Below are 24,517 nucleotides of genomic sequence, written 5' to 3' on the forward strand. Positions count from 1 at the left end.
ATTATGACTACTGCTATGTTAATCACATTGACAGTGAAGGGAATCAGTTGGGACACCTGCTGAATTACGGTACAGAATTGCTATCCAGCACCTGATTTCACAAAATGGATGTGTAGTACTGTCAATAGATGAACTAATAGTTCCTTCCCCAGGGATGACACTGGGATGGGGTTGGGAAGGTTAAAAGACTCAGACTCCTGGGCCATTGTCAGATGTGGTGATGTGAGGCACTTCCTCTATGGCAAAGATTGTAGCTACTGAAGTTGTTGATGACATTTGGGCAACATACGGTAATTTAGAGAGAACCTGTTCAACAAGTAGCCATATATCTCTCTTGAACAAAATGGCTCTTACTTATCAAATTTGTGATTAGAAAACGATAGCAATTTTGACAGAGTGTTTGCATTGGTATGTGAAGTGGTGAGCATGTAGTTGATGAATTTTTCTTAAAGCACCCACTGCTTTAATAATTGCATTCTATTATCTGTTAGGCTTTCCATGGTACTGAATGTGTCAAAATTAGCAACTTGTGGTCTGCAACCAGTTGGAATTTTATACTACATAAAAAAAATGAAATTCCTTTTTACTATTTGGCTATCATTCACACCTGCCACTCTTATGTTGCATGCAGTTGTTTTGTGTCATGAACAGAGTTATATGACAGAACAGTGCCTATCCAGAACTGCTGAGCATCTGTCACAAGGACAAAATGTCTTCCTAGTGCAAATACAGTCAGGCAGGAAGCAGACTTCCAACACTTCCATATCTTCAAGAATGCTGCCTGCCAAGTGATGGACCACAAGAATTTTTCTCCCTTTTTTAATTTGATTGTGAGGGTATGACACTGCTCAGCATTCAGTCTAGATTTAACATGGTAAGTTGCCTTGTACAAGAATGACAAGAGTTCTTTCAAATTTTAGGATGCAGGAAGATTATCAATCATATTGATGAGGGCCTGAGAGGACTTTTACTCAGATCTGGCTTAGGTACTGAATGATCAGTTTGGAAAATGATTATACTTACTTAATATACACTTAAACCTAATAGCTCTCAAGTCTGTAAAATATCCATTATAGGTTTCAGACTCAGGGACTGTAATATCATCAAAACAGTTCACAGTTTGTGATGCCTCTCCATAATCTGCTCTCAGCATTTTTTAAATATTGTAGACGTGCTCACAACACTGAAAGGCAACATATTACACTGATCTTGCTCAGAGGCCAGAGTGGCTGAAGGTAGTGGCCAGGTGTGCTTTCTTGTGTGAATGTGTGTGTGTGTGTGTGTGTGTGTGTGTGTGTGTGTGTGTGTGTGTGTGTATGTGTATGTGTGTGTGTGTGTGTTCCTCTTTACTGAAGAAGGCTTTGTCCAAAAGCTTTATGTAACAGACTTTTCATCGTGCCTGTCTGTAACTCATTGTGTTATCTTTACAGCGAGTAGCAATCTATTCTTTTCATAATATTGTTGATATTCCAGCCTGGACTTTCCATTGTTAGGAAGTAGGCAGGTAGTACACTACATTCCTGTCTTCCAATCTGTCTTATCCAAACACTCCATTCTAGGTCCTTCATTCTAACTTTCCCCTCTTGGTTCTTGTACATATTGTATGCTACCCATCTTTCCCTATACCTTATACCTATTTTCCTGAGAATTTCAAACATTTTGCTTCATTTTCTATTCCAAATGCTTCCCCCCCCCCCCCCCCCCCCCTTCCTCTCCAGTAGAGAAATCCTATGAACATGTTCTTTATTTTATTCAGTCTTTTTTCCATTATCAAGTGCAAAGTCAGAACTGCCTCTCTTGTGACTTTTCTAAAGCCAAACTGATCATCATCTAGCAGACACTCAGTTTTCCTCTCGGTTCTTCTATTATTCTTGGCAGCAGTTCAGATGCATGAGCAGTGATAGTCGATGGTGCAGTAGTCCTCACAATTATCTATGCTGGCTATCTGCAGGACTGCATGGGTACTATTTTGCTGAAAGCCTGGTGATACATCTCCATTCGTAGAGTCTACAAACCATCTAGAATAGTCATTGGTTGCTACTTCCGAAAGTGATACTAGAAACCGTTAAAGAATGTTAGCTATGCTTTATACTTTATGTGATTGCAAATCTTCCAAAGCTCTGTTGAACTCTGACTCTAATACTTGCTCCCCTATGTCTTCCACATTTACTTGCATTTCCTCTTCTATTACACTGTTAGACTGTTTCTTCCTCTTTTAAAAGACTTCAATGTACTCTTTTCACATATCTGCTCTCCCCTCTGCATTTAACAGTGGAATTCCCCTTGCACTCTTAACGTTGGTTTCTTTGCTTTGAATTTTACTGAAGATGGTTTTGACATTTCTGTGTGCTGAATCAGATCATTTGATCACCATCTCTTTTTCAAATTCTTCATTTTTCCCTGCAGCCATTTTCCCTTGGCTCCCCTGTACTCCCTGTCTTTGCCTGGACTTTTTTTATTTTGTTCTTTTGTTGATCAGCTGCAGTTACCTTTCTCATATCTGTATTTGTCTGTCTGCCCAACTTCTGCAATTGCCCTTTTTAGAAATGTCCATTTCTCTTCAACTGAACTGCCTATTGTGGTATTCATTATTGCTGTATACACGACATTATGGAAATTAAAATGCACCCCATCATTCCTCAGAAGTTCAGTATACCGTTGCTTTACACCGCGATTCTTCTCATCAATTCTCTTAAACTCTGGTATACTCTTTATCATTACTAATTTATGATCTGAGCCCATATCTGCTCCTGTGTATGCCTTACAATCCTATGTGTGATTGTACTATCTCTGTTTGACCATGATGTAATTCAGCTGGTATCTTTCCATGTCTCCAGGTTTTTTTTTCAAGTATAGCTATTCCCTGTGATTTTTGAACAGTGTATTTGCTTCTCTTCTCTCATTCCTACTGCTGAGACCATGTTTTCTTGTTAATCTGTCTCCTACTCCTTGCCCTGATTAAGTGTTCCAATGAGACATACTTATTAAATTTTCATTTCCCATTACATATTGAAATACATGTTTAGTATTTTCACATATTTTCTCTACCTCTTCATCTTCTGTTTGTGACGATGGTTACAGGCAGTTTTCTACCCAAGAGAAATAAGACATCATGAATCTCTGCCTGCTCCTGCATCTTCTTTGAGAAGGCTGTTGGAAAAAAAGAGTAATTCCTTATGTCATAAATCTTCAGCCACCACTGATGATTTTTATTCAAAATGTAAGCAGTGGTTGTTACTGAACCCAGATCCAAGCATTCTGATTACTGATCAAAGATGCTACACCTAGACCATGGTGCCCATTAGAAGATACAGGGTGTTTCAAAAATGACCGATATATTTGAAACGGCAATAAAAACTAAACGAGCAGCGATAGAAATACACCGTTTGTTGCAATATGCTTGGGACAACAGTACATTTTCAGGCAGACAAACTTTCGAAATTACAGTAGTTACAATTTTCAACAACAGATGGCGCTGCGGTGTGGGAAACTCTATAGTATGATATTTTCCACATATCCACCATGCGTAGCAATAATATGGCGTACTCTCTGAATGAAATTACCCGAAACCTTTGATAACGTGTCTGGCGGAATGGCTTCACATGCAGATGAGATGTACTGCTTCAGCTGTTCAATTGTTTCTGGATTCTGGCGGTACACCTGGTCTTTCAAGTGTCCCCACAGAAAGAAGTCACAGGGGTTCATGTCTGGCGAATAGGGAGGCCAATCCACGCCACCTCCTGTATGTTTCGGATAGCCCAAAGCAATCACACGATCATCGAAATATTCATTCAGGAAATTAAAGACGTCGGCCGTGCGATGTGGCCGGGCACCATCTTGCATAAACCACGAGGTGTTCGCAGTGTCGTCTAAGGCAATTTGTACCGCCACAAATTCACGAAGAATGTCCAGATAGCGTGATGCAGTAATCGTTTCGGATCTGAAAAATGGGCCAATGATTCCTTTGGAAGAAATGGCGGCCCAGACCAGTACTTTTTGAGGATGCAGGGACGATGGGACTGCAACATGGGGCTTTTCGGTTCCTCATATGCGCCAGTTCTGTTTATTGACGAAGCCGTCCAGGTAAAAATAAGCTTCGTCAGTAAACCAAATGCTGCCCACGTGCATATTGCCGTCATCAATCCTGTGCACTATATCGTTAGCGAATGTCTCTCGTGCAGCAATGGTAGCGGCGCTCAGGGGTTGCCGCGTTTGAATTTTGTATGGACAGAGGTGTAAACTCTGGCGCATGAGACGATACGTGGACGTTGGCGTCATTTGGACCGCAGCTGCAACATGGCGAACGGAAACCCGAGGCCGCTGTCGGATCACCTGCTGCACTAGCTGCGCGTTGCCCTCTGTGGTTGCCGTACACGGTCGCCCTACCTTTCCAGCATGTTCATCCGTCACGTTCCCAGTCCGTTGAAATTTTTCAAACAGATCCTTTATTGTATCGCTTTTCGGTCCTTTGGTTACATTAAACCTCCGTTGAAAACTTCGTCTTGTTGCAACAACACTGTGTTCTAGGCGGTGGAATTCCAACACCAGAAAAGTCCTCTGTTCTAAGGAATAAACCATGTTGTCTACAGCACACTTGCACATTGTGAACAGCACACGCTTACAGCAGAAAGACGACGTACAGAATGGCGCACCCACAGACTGCGTTGTCGTCTATATCTTTCACATCACTTGCAGCGCCATCTGTTGTTGAAAATTGTAACTACTGTAATTTCGAAAGTTTGTCCACCTGAAAATGTACTGTTGTCCCAAGCATATTGCAACAAACGGTGTATTTCTATCGCTGCTCGTTTAGTTTTTATTGCCGTTTCAAATATACCGGTCATTTTTGAAACACCCTGTAATTGCAAAGGAGGCTGAATATGAGTAACAGAAATGTTACTAGCCTTGCAAACTAACAGAAATAATTGAAGATACCTATTACAAATTTCCTCTGAATCATCATATGCCAGCAGCATAGGTGCTAATAATGCTGTTGTACATATCACTGGTGTTTGAGCTGTTGGGGGGAGATAATCCTGTACTGCTGTGCATTTTAGCAACTCATTCTGCTAGCAGTTCCTATAGTATATTCAAATGTGTCGTGTCTGAATTTTCTGTTGTTGTTGCTGTTGTGCAACATCAGCTGCTTCAGGCACAATTCAGTGAAATCTGTGTCCATGGTGCAATATTAATGCACAGGTGTTTGAGGTCTTCATCACAACTTTTGTTTTGTAGTCTGACGCAGCCTTGGTAGGTTGCTGTTATGGAAATCAAGACTGAAGTTAAATAAATAGCCAAAACTGCACTACAGGACACACATTAAAACTGCAAGTAACTTCTACTCCAGTTAGTTCTAGTTAACAGAGCCAGAGTCATCATAAATAGCAATGTACTATTATGTTGAGCTCTAAGTCAAAGTCCAGGCCCACAAAGTAGGGTAACAATTTGTATATGATAACCCGCAAACAGAGGCTTTCGTAATGATATGCACAGTGCTGGTTTATGTGGGTACTTGTGTGGAAGGTCAATGGCCATTTAGTCATAATAGAAAAAATGGACTTGTGAACAGACAAATATTAGTGCCACCACTTTTTGAGCTTGTCTCCATCTCACTGCAGCAGTTAAATATTAGAGACCCTCTTCCTCCACTTGTTTTCACTAAAGTTTGTCATTTTTCAATTGAAAGTTAATGGTGAACTGTAAGAAATATGATAGTTCCAAAGCAATGCAGATAGTTGACCCATCTCTTCTAATAAGTCTATTTCCTGAACAAACCATTCAAATCATATTCCTAGAAGACCTTCCTGAAGCTAATGTTAACTACTATTTACAATATAAATATACAGTGTGATTCTTTGATGGTGTTATGATCTTTGAGGATGATGGAAAAGAGTGAATGTATCAATTTGGGGTAAGGGACCTTGGTCTTGAAGTGACAGAGTCAAAAGTTATAAGCAAATTTTTTCCTGGTAGTTCTGGCAATGGGATACATGCACCAGTACTGTTGTTGCTAAAACTGTAGGGTAGACAACATACAGAGGTGTTAGTATGGCCCAAAACAAGAAAAAATGTACAATAAACATGGGTTCTAAAATGCATACCTTAAGAGCTGTGGACAATTGTTCAATGGAAGATATGTGTTCCACAGCTTTTAATGTATACATTTAAAGCCCTTGTTTATTGGATATTTTTTTCTTATTTTGGTTCATGCTGCCACCTCTGAAAGTTGCCTACTCTACAGTTTTAGCAACAATGCTACCAATACACATATTCCACTTTCAGAGGTATCGGAAAGATTTGCTGATAACTTCTGACTCAGTTGTTTCCAAATCAGGGTCCTCACCCCAAACTGATATCTTTAGCCTTCTACATCAACCCTGAAGGTTTGTAACATCATCACAGAATCACCCTGTCATCTCACTGACAATAAACATTTATTTGACCAGCTTCCTGAGACCCTTCCAGTTTGTGGAGGGAAATTACAGTGGTTTCCTACCAATCACCTAGTCATTTCTATACAGTCAAGTGTACCCAAAATAATGTAGTGAGGTAGAGCACAACCTTTGAGTCAGCCTCTAGATTAAATTAGATATATCGATCATACCATTGACCCATATTGAGCATATGCTCCTTGCTGTGGAACATGTCAGAAAAAATAATACAAAATATATGTTGCAACAGTAATTAATAAGCTTAAATCTGATGTTCACTCCACAGAACCATAATAATGAAGATCTAATTGGTGCGGGACATGTAAAAAAAAGATGAAGATAATTTTAATTTACAAAGTCACAGAATGTATGTGTATGTGTTTTTGTGCTAAGAAACCGAAGCAGTTAGGAGTCAATAAGTTGTTCAAGCTTTTCTTAAATTTTACTTTATTGGTAGCTGAATGTTTTGTGATTGTTGCAGTTTACTGGAAATATGTGTTCTTCTATATTGGGCATCATTTTTCTGAGCCAAAGTAAGTGTCTTTATGTTCTTTAGCAGGTTATCATTTTAGCTTTGAATTTTTGAACTAAGACATTGTTAAAAAAGAGATATACTGTTTTTGTGGTCGTCTTCAGAATGAAGACATTACCAGCATCTGACAGAGTTTGAAAGAGGTCTCATTGTGTGTCTCAATCTGGTTGGCTGACCAAGTTGTACAGTATCCAGATTTGTGGGGCATTCGGATGTGACAGTGGCCTGATGATGGGCTGCACAGAAATGTGAGGGTGTGCACGCTCACTGTAAAGGTGCCAGTCAGTCACATCTGACCTCCACCAAGGACACTGTTACCCCCTCACATCTATGTCTGCCATCTGAGAACAATTAATGGAGCCCCCTGCACCATTCTGTGTCATCCTGCATCATCGGTGCCGGAGACTGCCTGCAGACAGACTGGGGAATTAGCATACCCTAGGCTGCCACCAACACCACAACACAAATGACTGTCCTTGGAGTGATGCCATGATTTGGAAGCTAGAAGTGCTGATGAATAATGTTGCATTGCGTTCAGCAATGAATCATGGTTCTGCACTACCCTGGACGACAGTCATTAGCGAAGATGGTGGCAAACTGGTAAAGGTCCCTTACTTCCTATGCACAGTGGTGTTACCACTGGTGTTATGGTGTGGGGACCCATTTGGTGAGACTTCAGATCACAACTGTACATCATGGACATCCTGGATCCTCATGTGTTATCTCTGATGTGACAGTATTGTGGTACCATATTTCAACAGAACAATAGTCATCCACTCGTGTCTCTACGAACTGTCTGTGTGATGTTGAGGTACTTCTGTGGCCAGCAAGGTCCCCGATCTGATCCCAGCAGAACATGTGTGGGACCAGCCAGACATCAACTCTCTTCCAGAGCCAATATTTAAGATATTAAGGATAAGTTACAACAGTTGCGGGCCACTTGCCTCAAAGCAGGGACAACAGCTTTGTGACACCTTTCACAATTGAATCAGTGCATACATCCAGGCCAGAGAGGGTGCAAAGTCATTCTAATAAGTGCACCCATGGTGCAAAGTTCTTTGTAAATATGACTCAGTTTTGTAATCACTGCAATAACATCACATACCCTTTCAACCCTTGAAGTTTCATTTAATTTTCTTCTCCCCTCATGAGCACTTTACTTTTTCTCTGAGACAATGAGTGTTGAATTTGGTTCTGAGACTATAACGAATTTATCTGCAGTGAATTTTACTCACAGGCATTGGTGGGCCTTCAGTAGTGGCATCAGGTCCTCCTTGAGGCATAGCACTTGCACATAAGATGAGACCGCTGATGAGCAGTGCAATCACATTAACCTGTTTTGCATCCATCTCTAGTCCTCCTGCAATTAATTTTCAGTGGTGTGTATTCAACAGTATAATACACAATTTATTTTTAAAATAGTTACCCTTATTTGACACATTTTAGGTGTATATCTTATAATAATTAAAACATATATAAAACTATTGACAGGAAAGGTACCCACTCACCATATAATTGACAGATTTAGTAGTAGATAGGTACATAAACAAAACTGAACTTGTAGCTAAGCTTTTGTGCAATGTCTTTTCTCAGAATTAACAAATAAAACAAAACAACACACACCCACATACAGAAATGTTGCTCCGATCCCACTGCTCGACTGGGACAAGGGAATGTGTCAGTTAGAGCAAAGGAGAGGAACAAGCAGTGGGGAGATAAGTGGAGAGGTGAAGGGAAGGTAGGCCGAGGCCTATGGGATGGATAGGCAATAATGAAATAGGATAGGAGGACTGCTATATGAGTCAGGTTATCTTGTTACAGGCAAAAGATGTTGCTTATTAGCTCAGTTAATGAAGACCAAAGAAGACTGATCAGGGGAATAGTTGCAAATTTATGTACTGGGTAGGGGGCTGCCATGAACAATGCACTAAATATTGTGAATGGTGGGGTGTGAGCACTGGGTTGGGTGGTATTGAAGGATAACTGTTTTATGTTCTAGAATAACTTAAAAACTGTGGCTTCTAATGAAAATATTTCCCATTACAAAATTAAACTACATTAAATCTATAACCAAAAAAATGCTATTAATTTTTTCTCTAGGGCTAATAGTTTCCATGCTACAGGGGGTGGAAAATCACAGATGACTAAACACAGTGTTTTAATGGTATAAAATAAATGTTTGTTGTCAACTGTCATTCATTCACTTGGACAGCTGATTGCTCATTATGCACGTATAAAAAGTTTTGCAGAAGTTACAGAAAAGTTGGTAAATGACATGACTACTTTCACAGGTGACTGCCTGTCAAATGGGTAGAATACGTGTATGATAGAACTAGACAGGACAGGTCTTGGCACAAGGAATTTGTAGGAGGAATAGCATAACGATGGTCTAGGATGTTCAGTTGATTGTGTAGACAGAAAAATTCCATTTTGAGAGAGATGAGGTGGATATTACTTATTTCAAGGTTGTAGTTGAATAGTAGTAGTATTATTTTCAGGGCTGTGAGAAGTTAGACTCTATGGGAGAGACTTTTTAGTGGGGAGGGATGCCTTTTGTATGAATGGAGATTGTTAAGAGATGAACGACAACATCCAGGAAAGTGATACATGAAGAGGGCCAAGTGAAGGGATGTGAGAAAAGGTATGAAGGCAATTAAGGACTGAGGATATAGCATGTTTTGGTCTAGGGCCCAGAACTATGAGTATATAAGCAGTGTTGGATCTTGTGCGGCAGGAAACTATTCCCCTCGGTGGCCCATAAACAGGTTGGCATATGAGAGTGAAGCTATCAGTCAGTCTAGATGGCAGTCATTAGAATAATACTAGCTGACAAAGACAGATGTTTCGATATGAGTCCTAGTTTGACTCAAAGTTTTACATGCTATATTTTAAATGAATAACATCTTTTGGCACAGAAGAATAAAATTTCACTTCTGTTCTTTTTTTCCACACTGGGGTTGTCTCTGCATTGTGGGCTTGAGGTTGAAATAAGGACTCAGTTTGGAATCAGGATGAAATGTAATGTAGAATTGCATAAAAACCACACCATGATTGACCAGTAAAATAGATTTAAAGATTCACTCCAGATTTTTCTCATCACAGGTTATCACAATTTATTGCTCTTTATGTTTTGTTAAATGAGAAAGTTGTGACACATATATGCCTGATTAAATGCAAGGATTATTGCTGCAAATTCCAGAACTTAAATTGCAAACAATATGTACATGATAGGGGTCCCTAAGTTCAGTAAGTACCTAAAACAAGGATATAAATGACTCACAGAAAAGCCACTAGTGTGATTAACAATGAGGTAGGTGGCATGTCAGTCAGCATGGATGTGATTTTAAGTCAATATTCCTCAGCAACAAATGAGAATTGAACTTATTTCCTTTATCTACTTCAACAGTCATTCCTCAGTCTAAATTATGCTAGAAAGAATTATATAAGCAACATAATTAAATAATGGGAAGAAATCAGACAGCAAAATAGACACATGGACACTCCTATAAAGATAAATGACATTTGTTACATATCACACACATGGAAATCTGACAGTAAGCATTAACACATTGACTGCTGTGTGGCCACCGCCAACCATTCCAGAACTGCACACTTGATGCCATGTGCCCAGCGTTAGTCACAGCTAAGTTGCACATCAATTCCATGTGCCTGGTCTGGCAGTGGAACATCCATCATAATGCATGTGGCAGTCAATGTGTTAAAGAGGAAGATTTGTATGTTAAACTTATCATCCATGGGTAAATGAACCCAGTACCGAATGTACAAAAACTCATTTACATGGGTACACCAACTGTGACAAGTCATGGTATTTTTCTACCAAGTATGAACTGTATTATGCTTGTGAAGTATTTGGTTTGATTTTGTGTGTCTGAATCATCACTTTTACTTGAAAAAAATCCTCTGCAGTGGTAAAACTTCTGGTTATGATACACTAAGTCACTCAAACGAAACATTTTTAATGTGTAGCTTGTCATTATAAATTAGGAAAGGAATAGTATGAAGAATAGTCCAGTCACAGCATATGAGTTGTTATCAGAATGAATCTTTCACTTAGAACAGAATATATGCTGTAAGAAAATTTCCTGAGAAATTAAAATTTTTTGCCAACCAGATGTGGAATGAACTCTGGAGTCCCACTGTTCATGAGAAATGTTCTTATCAACTGAGCTACATTGGCACACTTTATGGCCTACTCTTTAAATGTTACTGACATTATCAGACATGTTTTAATTGTTGTTGTTGTTGTTGTTGTATTCAGTCCAAAGACATGTTTGACGCAGCTCTAAAAGCATCTCTATCTCGTACAACCCTCTTCATCTCCAAATAACTACTGCAACCTACATTCTTTTTAATTTGCTTGCTTTATTCATTTATTTGTCTCCAACAACATTTTTTAACACCTATACTCCCCTCCAATACTGAATTGATGCACCCTCGATGTCTCAGAATATGTCCTATAAACAGATCCCCTCTTTTAGTCAAGCTGTGCCACAGTTTCCTTTTTTCTCCAATTCTATTCAGTACCACCTCTTCAATTACATGCTCTACTATCTAATCTTCAGCATTCATCTGTAGCACAACAATTCAAAATCTTCTATTTCTGTTTATTGTTCATGTTTCATTTAGATACATGGATAGGCTCCAGTCCAGACAAACTCCTTCAGAAAAAAACTTCCTAATGCTTAAATCTATATTTGATGTTAACAAATTTCTCTTCTTCAGAAACCTTTTTTTGCCATAGCCAGTCTACATTTTCTATCCTCTCTACAACTGCCATCATCAGTTATTTTGGTGTCCAAATAGAAAAAGTAATCTAATTCCATTAACATCGTCTGATTTAATATGACTACATTCCATTATTCTTATTATGCTTTTGTTGATGTTCAGCTTCTATCCTCCTTTCAAGATAATATCCATTCCATTCAACTACTCATCCAAGTCCTTTGTTGTCTCTGACAGAATTGCAATGTCACCGGCAAACTTAAAAGTTTTTATTTTCTTCTCCCTGAACTTTAATTTACACTCCAAATTTTTCTTTGGTTTCCTTTACTGTTTGTTCAATGTGCAGGTTGTATAACATTGGGGATAGGCTACAGCTCTGTGTCATCTCCTTCTCGACGAGTGCTTCCCTTTCACGCCCTTCTACCCTTATAACCACCGTCTGGTTTCTGTAAAAGTTGAAATAGCCTTTTGCCCCTGTATTTTACCAATTCTAGCTTCAGAATTTCAATGATTGTATTCCAGTCAATGTTATCAAAATTTATGAAAAAGATAGATTGCTACTCACCAGAAAGACAACACCCTTAGTTGCAGGTGGGCATAAAGAAAAGACTGCTTCACACTAAGCTTTTGGCAAAGGTCTTCTTCAGAAAAGAAATGAAAGCACACCCATTTTCACACAAACAGGGACATCCCAGGCACACCGGATTGGTATATCTGGTGGATTTAGCTCAACTGCCACTGTTACATTGAACAAAAGCAGCAATTGAGAGGCACGGTGGGAAAGGAGGTGGGAGGTGTGACGGCAGAGTACGGATGGATGCGGGGAGGGGCAGGGGGGAAGAAGAGCATTTTGTGGCAGAGCATGTAGGGACTACTGTAGAATGTGACAGGACAAGACTTGGGCAGCATCATGAGGCTGTGGGAAAGGGTGGGGGTGGGGGGGTGGGATAGTGGAAAAGGAGAGGAGCAGAGCAGAGCAGAGAGGAGAGAATACTGGTGGGTGCATTGCCAGAGAGTGAGTGCAATGAGAGTGAGAGGATGTGAATTTGGTGGAAGTTGTAGGACAGAGGGGGCAGAAACTGTTGGGTGGAGGGTCTGGAGACAGTAGGTTATCGTTGGTTGTGGCTGTTCAGGCTGGGATAATGTCAAGAGCGGGGAATGTGTTGTAAGAATAACTCCCATCTGTGCAGGTCAGAAAAGGTGGTGGTGAATGGGAGGATCCAGATGGTCTGGGTTGTGAAACAGCCATTAAAACTGAGTATGATCTGCTCAGCTGCCAGCTGCATGTTGTGCCACAGGTTAGTCCACTTTGCCCTTGGCCAGAGTTTGGCATAGGACATTCATCTTGGTGAACAGCAGAGTGGTAGTTATACCACTATAAAAAGCTGTGCAATGATTGCAGCAGCCTGGTATACAACATGGCTGCCTTCACAGGTGGCCTGGACTGTAATGGGATAGGACAAGCCTGAGACAGGACTGGAATAGGAAGTGCCAGTTGGGTGGATTGGGCAGGTCTTGCACCTACGGATTGGTAGTGGTATGGGGATGGATTCGGATGTTGTGGAGGTTGGGTGGCTGATGGAACACCATTTTAGAAGGGGTGGGACCATGGGTAAAATGTCCCTCCTTTTCTCGGCATGACGACAGATAATCAGTGCCCTAACATAGAACGTGGTTCAGTTGCTCCAATCTGGGGCGGCATTGGGTGATGAAGGGAGAGCTCCTTTCATAATTGTTAATATTCCAACCTGTCATTCCACTGTTTAATATTATCAAAAGCCTTCTCTAAGCCTACAAATGCTATAAACATAGATTTGCCTGTCCTTAACCTATCTTCTATGAGAAGGTATAGGGTTAGTATTGCCTCATATGTTTGTGTATTTCTTCGGATTCCAAACTGATCTTCCCTGAGGTTGGCTTCTACCAGTTTTTCCACTCTTCTGTAAAGAATTCATGTTAGTTTTTTGCAACCATGACATATCAAACTGATAATTCAGTAATATTCACACCTGTCAGCACCTTTTTTTCTTTGGAATTGGAATTATTGCATTCTTCTTGAATTCGGAGCATATTTAGCATCTTTCAAACATCTTGCACAACTGATGGTATAGTTTTGTCATGACTGACTCTCCTAAAGCTATCAGTAGTTTTTACAATATGGTGAAAACTCGAGGGGCTATTATCAACTTAGGTCTTTCAGTGCTCTGTCAGATTTTTCTTATAGTATCATTTCTCCTAGCCCATCTTCATCTACAACCTCTTCCCTTTCTATAACATTGTCTTCATGTTTATCTCCCTTGTATAGACCCTCTATAATGTTCAGTCTTTTTATCTTTGAGGTCTTCCTTCTTTGCTTAGTACTGGATTTCCATATGAGCTCTTCATATTCATACAGCTGCCTCTATTTTCTGCAAACACCTCTTTAATTTTCCTGTAGGTGGTATCTATCTTTTGCCTTGTGAAATGTGCTTCTAAATCCTTACATTTATCCTTGAGACATTCTTGCTTAGCCAACTTGTGCTTCATGCCAATCTCATTTTTTAAACATTTGTATTCCCTTTTGCCTACTTCATTTATTGCATTTTTATATTATCTCCTTTCATCATTCCAATTTAGTATCTTCTGTGATACCCAGGGCTTTCTACTAGGTGTTGTCATTTTACCTAATTGATTCTCTGCTGCCTTCACTACTTCTTCTCTCAAGGCTACACATTCGTCTTCTACTGTATGCCTTTCCTCTGTTCTTGTCAGATGTTGCCTAATGCTCCCTCTGAAACCCTAATCAACCTCCTGTTCTTATAAATTATTCAGGTCCTTTCACCTTTATTTCCTACCTATGCAATTTTAGTCTTCAGATCACAACCAATAAATTGTGGTCAAGAGTCCACATCTGCCTCTGAAAATATCTTACAGTCTAAAAATCCAGTTCCAAAATCTCTGTCTCACAATTATATAATCAATATTAAAGCTTCCAGTGTCTCCAGGTCTCTTCCACATATACAACCTTCTTTCATGATTCTTAAACCAAATGTTAGCAATGCTAAAATTATGCTCTGTGCAAAATTCTATCAGATGGCTTTCTCTTTCATTCTTTTCACTCAGTCCACATTCACTTACTATTTTTCCTTGTCTTCCTTTTACTATTACTGAATTCCAGCCCCCCATCACAGTTAAATTTTTGTATCCCTTAACTATCCAAATAATTTGTTTAACCTCATCATACATTTCTTCAATCTCTTCATCATCTGGGGAGCTAGTGGGCATATAAACTTGTTCTTCTGTGATATGTATGGGATTAGTATCTATCTTTGCTATGATAATGTATTACTATGCTGTTCATAATAGGTTACCCACATTCCTACTTTCTTATTCATTATTCATGCATTAGCCTTGTTTGATTTTTTATTTATAACTCTGTATTCACCCAACTAGAAGATCTCTTCCTCCTTGCACCTGACTTCACCAATTCCCATGATATCTGTGTTAATCCACCTGACTATCATCTAGGCATTGGGCACTGACTGATATCTCCAATGGTGGCTGCTACTAAAAGACATGGTGGCTGAGAAACTGCACATGATGATTGCACAGGAACATTCAGTTCCACCTGCCTCATGCATAAGTGAGTGATGGCCACCTAGCACTCACCCTAACTGCTCTGGCTCCGCATGTAATTCACTTTGTTATTAAACTGTTTGTGACTGTCTAGCCATGTGGCACCCTGAACATTGTACTCATTGTTAAACCTCATATTTGTGATCACAAGCTATACTTGTTCTAGAAGTGATGGTGTTGTGTGTTACAACAATGTCTAATTTCAGCCTATCCATTTCCCTTTTAAAATTTTCTAACCTACCTGCCCAATTAAGAGATCTAACATTTCACACTCCAATCCATAGGACATCAGCTTTGTTTCTCCAGATGATGCTGTTCTCCTGAGTAGGGGACTATCTTACCTTGAGAATATTTTACCCAAGAGGATGTCATAATCATTTAACTAAACCTTTACTTTAAGCTGACTGTTGCACAAGAACAGCAAGTCCATATTGGTTGATGATACATGGTCAGATCATTGAGTCATCCAGACTGTTGATCCTGCAACAACTAAAAAGGCTGTTTCTCCTCTTCAGGAACCACATCTCTATCTAGACTCTCAGCAGATACCCATCCATTGTGGTTGCACCTACAGTATGGCTGCCTGTGTCACTGAGGCATTTAAGCCACCCCACCAATAGCATGGTCCATGAGTAATGGAGAGGGGTTAATTCAGAGTCAAAGATTCATTCTCAACTTTACTAAATGCAATGCAAATAAATCACCTTTAGCAGTTTTTTTTCCTTGTAAATTTTCATGCACTGTTTTTCCCTTGTTCTCAATTGCACTATTAATTTCTTTTCCTCTGTCTTTACTGCTCACTTTATTATCATATCTGGACTGAAGGTGGTACAGTGGTTATCAGTGTGCTATTTTTGACCTATTTCTGATCACATTCCCTCCTCTAACTTTGTCTTCTCTTGCCCTCACTACAGGTGGGTCACTCAAATATCATCATCATTTTGGGTTCTGAGTGAGTTGTCCCTCTCTCCTCCTCAAGGAAGAAAATATTTTTTAAAAAAATCCCAAGAATTTCCTAATCAAGACAATTGTTTTGGTAGACTCCATATTGCGTCAATAATGTCTGTGTCATTCTCCTGAAAGATGGAGGGATTGTTGTGACCAGACCAAAAGTCCAATAAAAACAACTGATTACTTCCTGCAGCTGGTAAGATGTTGAGAACTATTATTTCCCATTTTTCCAGATTTTGATACATCAATTATAACATTATTAATTTTATTTTTAAAAATGTTTGATTTTAATTTGCCTCAGGGGTTTCTGGATTTGTGATTTCCTATCAGGAAGGTTGCAGTTCTTAGTAAGAGACGGCAAATCATCGAGTAAAACTGAAGTGATATGGGGTGTTCCCCAGGGAAGCGTCCTGGGACCTCTGCTGTTCCTGATCTATATAAATGACCTGGGTGACAATCTGAGCAGTTCTCTTAGGTTGTTTGCAGATGATGTTGTAATTTACCATCTAGTAAGGTCATCCGAAGACCAGTATCAGTTGCAAAGTGATTTAGAAAAGATTGCTGTATGGTGTGGCAGGTGGCAGTTGACGCTAAATAACGAAAAGTGTGAGGTGATCCACATGAGTTCCAAAAGAAATCCATTGGAATTTGATTACTCGATAAATAGTACAATTCTCAAGGCTGTCAATTCAACTAAGTACCTGGGTGTTAAAATTACAAACAACTTCAGTTGGAAAGACCACATAGATAATATTGTGGGGAATGTGAGCCAAATGTTGTGTTTCATTGGCAGGACACTTAGAAGATGCAACAAGTCCACTAAAGAGACAGCTTACACTACACTCGTTCGTCCTCTGTTAGAATATTGCTGCGCAGTGTGGGATCCTTACCAGGTGGGATTGACGGAGGACATCGAAAGGGTGCAAAAAAGGGCTGCTCATTTTGTATTATCACATAATAGGGGAGAGAGTGTGGCAGATATGATACGCAAGTTGGGATGTAAGTCATTAAAGCAAAGACGTTTTTTGTCACGGCAAGATCTATTTATGAAATTTCAGTCATCAACTTTCTCTTCCGAATGCGAAAATAATATTCCTACATGGGTAGGAATGATCATCAAAATAAAATAAGAGAAATCAGAGCTCGAACAGAAAGGTTTAGGTGTTTGTTTTTCCCGCACACTGTTGGGAGTGGAATGGTAGAGAGATAGTATGATTGTGGTTCGATGAACCCTCTGCCAAGCACTTAAATGTGAATTGCAGAGTAATCATGCAGATGTAGATGTAGATGTAGATGTATATATAAATATAATAGAGGGAAAAATTCCACGTGGGAAAAATATATCTAAAAAGAAAGATGATGAGACTTACCAAACAAAAGCGCTGGCAGGTCGATAGACACACAAACAAACACAAACATACACACGTGTGTATGTTTGTGTTTGTTTGTGTGTCTATCGACCTGACAGCGCTTTTGTTTGGTAAGTCACATCATCTTTCTTTTTAGATGTATATATAAATATGTGGATATAGTAATCTACTCATACATACTACTGAAAGTGTTGCGTAAAAACATGCCATAACAATCTTCTGTAATGTAAAACTTCCTGGCAGATTAAAACTGTGTGCCCGACCGAGACTCGAACTCGGGACCTTTGCCTTTCACGGGAAAGTGCTCTACCATCTGAGCTACCGAAGCACGACTCACGCCCGGTCCTCACAGCTTTACTTCTGCCAGTATCTCATCTCCTACCTTCCAAACTTTACAGAAGCTCTCCTGCAAACCTTGCAGAACTAGCACTCCTGAAAGAAAGGATATGTATTTTCATAGAGACCAATAATGACGTGATTGCACAACTGACTGTCTTTTATTTTTTCACCATGAAATGATAAAAGGTAGTTGTTTCATAAAACCTGACAGGTCAGCAGTTGCAGGTAAAACAGCAAGTTTCAACTTCATGTCAGCAGCAAATTTCTCTACAGAGTTAAAGATTAAAGGAATCTCATGTACTCCTTTACTTAAAGTTAACTTTGTAACTTCTCAATTTCCTGTTCTATATGATTTCTTGAATCTGCTTAATGAGCACAAAGAAGCTTGGTAACCACAAATGTCCATTTCACTTGTGATTTAAATAGCCAGTCTTATACATCTCCATTGACAACAGCACATTGTCCTTCAAGTGCAGTTCTAAATCTTTCGAATAATTTCTCTTGCATATTTTTCTGAATTTCATTTCAGCACAGATTACTTTCTTTGTGTAATTCTTTCTTCTATTTTTACAATTTGCATTCTGATTTAAAAACATAACTAGATTTGCATGGTGAATATATTTAGGTGTTTCTTCCCCCACACTGCTTAACTAAAAATACAGTCTTTTCCTCATCATTAAAAGTATCTCTGCATGGTTTCATTTTACTAAAAAGGCATTGATGTTCTGAATTCTTATTGGCTCAGTTATCATCCCTCAAACCACAATTTCCAGTACTAGAAAAAACTGAACATCATTTGAAAGAAGATATCTCAAATAGAATTACATCCTCCATGTCAACTAGCATGGATTCTGAAAACATCAGTCATATGAAATTCAGCTCACACTGCTCTCACACACCATGGATCAAGGCAGTCCGGTAGATGCTGTTTTTTGTAATGTCTGAAATGTTTTTGACTCTGCATGCCATCTATTCTTATTATCAAGAGTATGATTGTATCAGCTACAAAGAGAATTTTATGAAAGGATTGAGGATTTCTTGCAAGGGAGGACACAGCATGTTATCTTGGATGAAAAGTCATCAGCAGATGTAAAAGTAATTTCATGTGTGCCTCCAGGGAACTGTACTGGAACCATTTCTGTTCATATTGTCATCAGCAGATGTAAAAGTAACTTGATGTGTGCCCCAAGGAACTGTATTGGAACCATTTCTGTTCATATTGTATATTAATGATGTCACAGACAATATAATAATAACCTCAGACCATTCATTGATGATGCAATTACCTGTAATGAAGAACCATCTGAAAAAAAATGCCAAATATTCAGTTGGATCTTGATATGATTACAAAGTTGTGCAAAGATTGACAACTTGCTTTAAATATTCAGAAATTTAAATTTGTGCTCCTTACAAAACGAAATGATGTATCGTGTGACTTCAGTATCAACAAGTCACAGTTGTAATTGGCAAACTCATACAAATACCTCAACATAACACTTGTGGGGATATGAAATGGAACAATTACATAGATCCTATTGTAAGTAAAGCAAGTGGAAGATTTTTGTTCATTGCTAGAATATTAGGGAAATGCAATCAGTCTACAAAGTAGATAACTTGCAAGTCAAGTGTGTGGCCCATCCTAGAATACTGCTTAAATTTGAGGTGGGAGGGGGTGGGGGATTGACATGACCCATACCAAATAGGTTTTAACAGGTGACGTTGGATGTATACAGAGAAGGGCAGCATGAATGGTCAAAGGTTTGCCTCATGCTGCATGCATCATGGTCACAATGATGCTGAAGAAACTGAACTGGCAGACACTTGAAGATAGACACAAACTATTCCAAGAAAAGCCTGCTTATAAGGTTTCAAGAACCAGTTTTAAATGATGAATCTAGGGATATACTACAACCCTCTATGTGTCACTGCCATAGGGATATGAGAGCAAGATTAGATTAATTACAGCACATGTGGAAGCATTTAAACAGTCATTCCTCCCATGCTCCATACACGAATGGAACAGCAAGAAGCCCTTATAACTGATATAGTGGGAAAATGCCCTCTGCCATGGGGACATCTGCAGAAATATATCTGGGAGGGGGGGGGGGGGGGGCAAAACTCTAAAATTATATATTTTTATACAAATAAGTTGTTCAGGTTTGAGATGTGTCATACCACAAGAACTAAATTTGTTTGATGACACAAAACATGAATTAATCCAAAGAAAAGATGGGTATGCCCTCACTTCTAAAAGTGCATAAGAATTCTGCAGTGAATAACAACTCTGAACTCTAGATACCAGATGAGAGGGCAAATGCTGCCCCCCTCACCACCACTCCGACCCCAACCCCTACTTCTGCAGATGCTTATGATTTGCCATGCACCTCATAGTGCTATATACATGTGGATGTGATACAAATGTAGGAATTACCTAGCAAATGACACAATCACATGTATGTCACCAGGAGAATGAGATGTACACTGTGTTCTTCCTATTTCATATTTGAAGATTTGGAAGGTTAATTGGATCTACATTACTGTGAAACTCAGGACCCAGCGTGAAGACAGATTCCATTAGCAGACATATGTGAAGAAAATATAATTCAGTTTTATCTCCACTGTTAATAGTTAGAGCACCGATACCTCAGAAGAAACTGGTAGCTATTGTTCTTTACTTATACAACACCTATATGATGCAACTACTGTGAAGTGCACGGCCAAGAGTGCTTCCCATTGTACTATATTTTACATTTTCATTCTGTTCTGTTCACATATTAAGTGCGGGAAGAATGACTGCTTAAATGCCTTTGTACATACTGATCTAAGCTTGTCTTCAAGGCCCAAATGGAACTAGATAATGAGTGTGTTGCAAATTCAATTATGTTGAATGATCTGCTTATGGAGGCACCACCAGCCAAAGCTGTGTGCCAATCGTGTTATGTGTGCGCTATCTGTTCCTGCTCTGCTAGGGGTGTACATTTCTTCAGCTGCCTTGTGGGCAATGATAGTGGTAATTTTCAACATGTTTTAAAAATACTTGCAGTGTGCCTTAGCATACAAAAGTTTCACAGTGCATTTTTTTTCTATCTTTGGTATGATGGATCAGTAGAGAAACAAAGAAAGAAATAACACTTGCTATGAAGTGTAGTTGGCTCTTTAATCTAGTCAGATATAGGTTTAGGTCTGTTCTTCTAGAAGTTGAAGAATTTATACTCTGTGGTGTTCTTCTTGGATCAATAGCTGTGGAGACGTGTGCCACCTACTACAGACCTGAATTCTATATATTGTAAGAATGTGCACATTGTAACATGAGCCAGTTCTAGTTTTAAGTCATGTTCCAGCGTCCATTTTCAAGCCTGGCAGTTGATAAAAAATGAGAATGATGCAGGAGGCACTATGAGCCAGTTATTGTGATGATTACAGGTCCCCTTAACAGAGTTATGTGTCAGGATAGTTCTCAAGGTAGGTTTATACTCTTCCTCTGAAACACTCCTGTCAATGTGTCGCAGAAGTCAATGCTCAATGGCATAATATTCAGAATGATTATGTGTTCTTCATAGCACAGAAAGATATGCATCTCTCAAGTTCTGTACATTTACCAGGTCATATGGCTTTAATCACATGATAATTTGGTAAGTATCAAGAAATTATGAATACAAGTAAAAGCAGTTTTTTTGACAATATTCATCAAAATGCTCTGTGATTCAATGTTACAGCTTCTTTTTTGTCATCAGCCTTCTGGCAGATTGATGTGATCAATGATGATTTCATGTTCTGTGCCAATCTCTTCCTTTATTTTTTTTTCTTCTAGTATCATAAAAGCAGTTCCCTGATGTCATAACACATGCTGTGTAATCCAACCGCTTCTTATAGCTTGTGTTTTCCATACATTCATTTCTCCACTGGTTCCATGAAGAACCTCATTCCTTTTCTTACAACTAAGCCCTCCCTCCCCTCGACACATGCACATCCTGTTCTTTAAGTAATCAAATTCCCATGCAAAAAAGCTTCAAATGTCTGGTTACTTTCCCAATACGTTGATGTATTTAATATTTGATGTTAAGCATCTCAATGTTTATGGTGTCATATCTTTTCAACTCTATGTCATAAATGATATAATTTAGTGGATATATTCAGTGGTACATATGGATACTTTCTACAAAATGTGTTGCCAATAGAATTAGTAGTAAAGAAAAGATAATTTAAAATGTCATGCCTGATGCTGAAGTTTTACTGTATAAACAGCAAAAAGTAGTAAGTGATAATTTTTTTTCTTTTCATTATTTTCTGAGGGTAGGGGAGGTATCAGTTTGCTTTGAACAGGTTTGAAATTATGTGTAAAGTTTGCTAGAAGTTGCAAAGTACTCTCATTCGCAAATACTGGATGAATAAAGTCAAGGGCGATTTGCATGCTATGAGGTTCACTGTTACAAGACTTATATGTAGTTTGCAACTTTAATACTTGACTTACTGTTTTAAAATTTTAACATAAGATTATTTCTCCTAATGAGTAGACCATCAAAGCATTTAAAATTACATCAATAATTATATGAAATACTGAGAATCAAATTGTTGTTGCTTTTGGAGGCTGTTAGATAGGCAACCTGCAACTAGGGCTTGGTGGCTGTCCTAGACATTTAATAATACATATCAATCCTCTTACTTTTCAGCAACTTTATGTAACACTACATATCAAAAACTTTATTCTATTCTTTTTCAGTTTTTCCATTTCCATACTTCACTTTCATACAATACTGTGCTTAAAACATACATTCTCAGATATTTATTCCTCATATTGAGGACAATGAGTGATGCATTCACCAAGTTCTGTATCGGTTCTTCACTTTCACAGAGGTCAGCAATGTCATCAGTGAATCTTATCATAGATAATCTATTACCCCAAATTTTAATCCCACTCATGAGCTTTCCTTTTATTTCCTTCATTGCTTTTTTGATATATACATTGAACAGTAGAATAGAAACACCGCATCCCCACTTTAGTCCCCTTTTAGTCAGAGCACTCCTCTCTTGGTCTTCCATTCTTATTGTTCCATCTTGGTTCTTCTACAGTTGTATATTACCCACCATTCCCTGAGGATTCAAACATGTTGCATCACTTCAAATTGTCACATGCTTTTTCTGCATCAAAAAATTCAATGAAATTGTCTTGATTTTCTGAAGTCTTACTTCTATTGTCAGTGATACTATCAGAGCTGCCTCTCTAGTGCCTTTAATTTTCCCTAAAACCAAGCTGAATGTCATCTAACAGATACTCAATTTCCTTTTCCATTCATCTGTATATTTCTCTGGTCATGCATGTGCTGTCAATCTCACTGTGTGATAGTTCTCACATTCATTTGACTTGGCTGCCTTTGGGACTGTGCGGATGATATTCTTCCAAGCATCTGATGTTACGTCTTTTGTAAACCCTTGTCACCAGTTTTGTAAAGGCCTTGTTGCTACTGCTGTTGAGGCTGAGTTGGTGGGTTTGTGAAACAGCTTCTGGTGCAGTACACTGCTAAGACACTTTCTCCCTTCCACTATCACACAGCTGTGCCCCACAGTCAGGAGAACAAAGGTTCTAAGACACTCCAACAAATTAGTAATAAAGTCACACAAATGAGTTAAAAAGGTTTACTTATCTTTGTGACTAGTAGCAATATGAAGTCTGCAACACTGCTTGTAATATAACACAAAAAAGGCCCTTGATGACTAAGTGCAAATAATCGTAGATAAACTTCACAGTACATAGCAAATGTGACTTACAACTGTCTGTTCACTTATAAGAGATCACTAAATGACGTTGGCTGTCTAAGTCAGCCCTGGACAATGATGTGTAAGCAAGTGGGTAAGAGCTGCTGTTCCATCTTCCGGTTAGGCTTCTGTCAGTTGTCGTCCAGTCATTGGTGGATTGTATTTGGCTGGAAATTGGCCAAGGCGAAATCGATATCTCGATCCCCAGCACTGCCCTTGGCCCTGGTGGAATTCACACATGTGGCTAGTCTCTATGGCACTGGCACCAGCTCATGTCTTTGGGCCTGTAGTGCTTTTGATCTGGCTGTGTCTTGTTCGGATGACACACCAATGTCTCTAGGCTGTTAGACTCTACTTTCTATCTTGCTACCTCTTCCCCAAATGGCTTAAGAAATTGAGAAGGGATATTTTCAATCCCTTCTACCTTATTTAGTCAATAGTCTAGCATATCTCTGTCAAACTCTGGTTCTAATAATGTTTCCCATGTGTCCTCCAAATCAATAACTGTTTCTTCTTTTACCATGTTAGCAGTCACTTCTTCCCATTTTAGAGGCCATCAATGGACTATTTTCACCTGTCTGCTCTCTCCTATGTAGAAATACTACTGTACTCTTAAGGTTGACCCTTTGCTTTTAACTTTTATGCCAGATCTGTTTTTCCAATAGCTATTTTTTTTATGATTTCATCAATTTTTCCCATAGCCATTTCATTTCCTCCTGATTTCATCCCCAAGTGACTTAAATTGCTATATCTCTTTCTTGTTCTGAATATTTTTGTATTTT

General features: G+C 39.0%; 1 protein-coding gene across 2 annotated transcripts in view; it reads right to left on the reverse strand.

The window, feature by feature from the left end:
- LOC126164622 (uncharacterized) overlaps positions 1-24,517 on the reverse strand; it is an 85,424-nt gene that overhangs the window by 7,516 nt on the left and 53,391 nt on the right. For both annotated transcript variants that reach the window (XM_049920257.1, XM_049920256.1), the window contains exon 2: positions 8,199-8,323. In XM_049920257.1, the coding sequence (XP_049776214.1) occupies positions 8,199-8,312 (114 nt within the window). In that variant the 5' untranslated portion in view covers positions 8,313-8,323. The remainder of the gene's footprint in view (positions 1-8,198; positions 8,324-24,517) is intronic.

The sequence above is a fragment of the Schistocerca cancellata genome, chromosome 1, assembly GCF_023864275.1.
Source record: "Schistocerca cancellata isolate TAMUIC-IGC-003103 chromosome 1, iqSchCanc2.1, whole genome shotgun sequence".
Taxonomy (NCBI): Eukaryota; Metazoa; Arthropoda; class Insecta; order Orthoptera; family Acrididae; genus Schistocerca; species Schistocerca cancellata.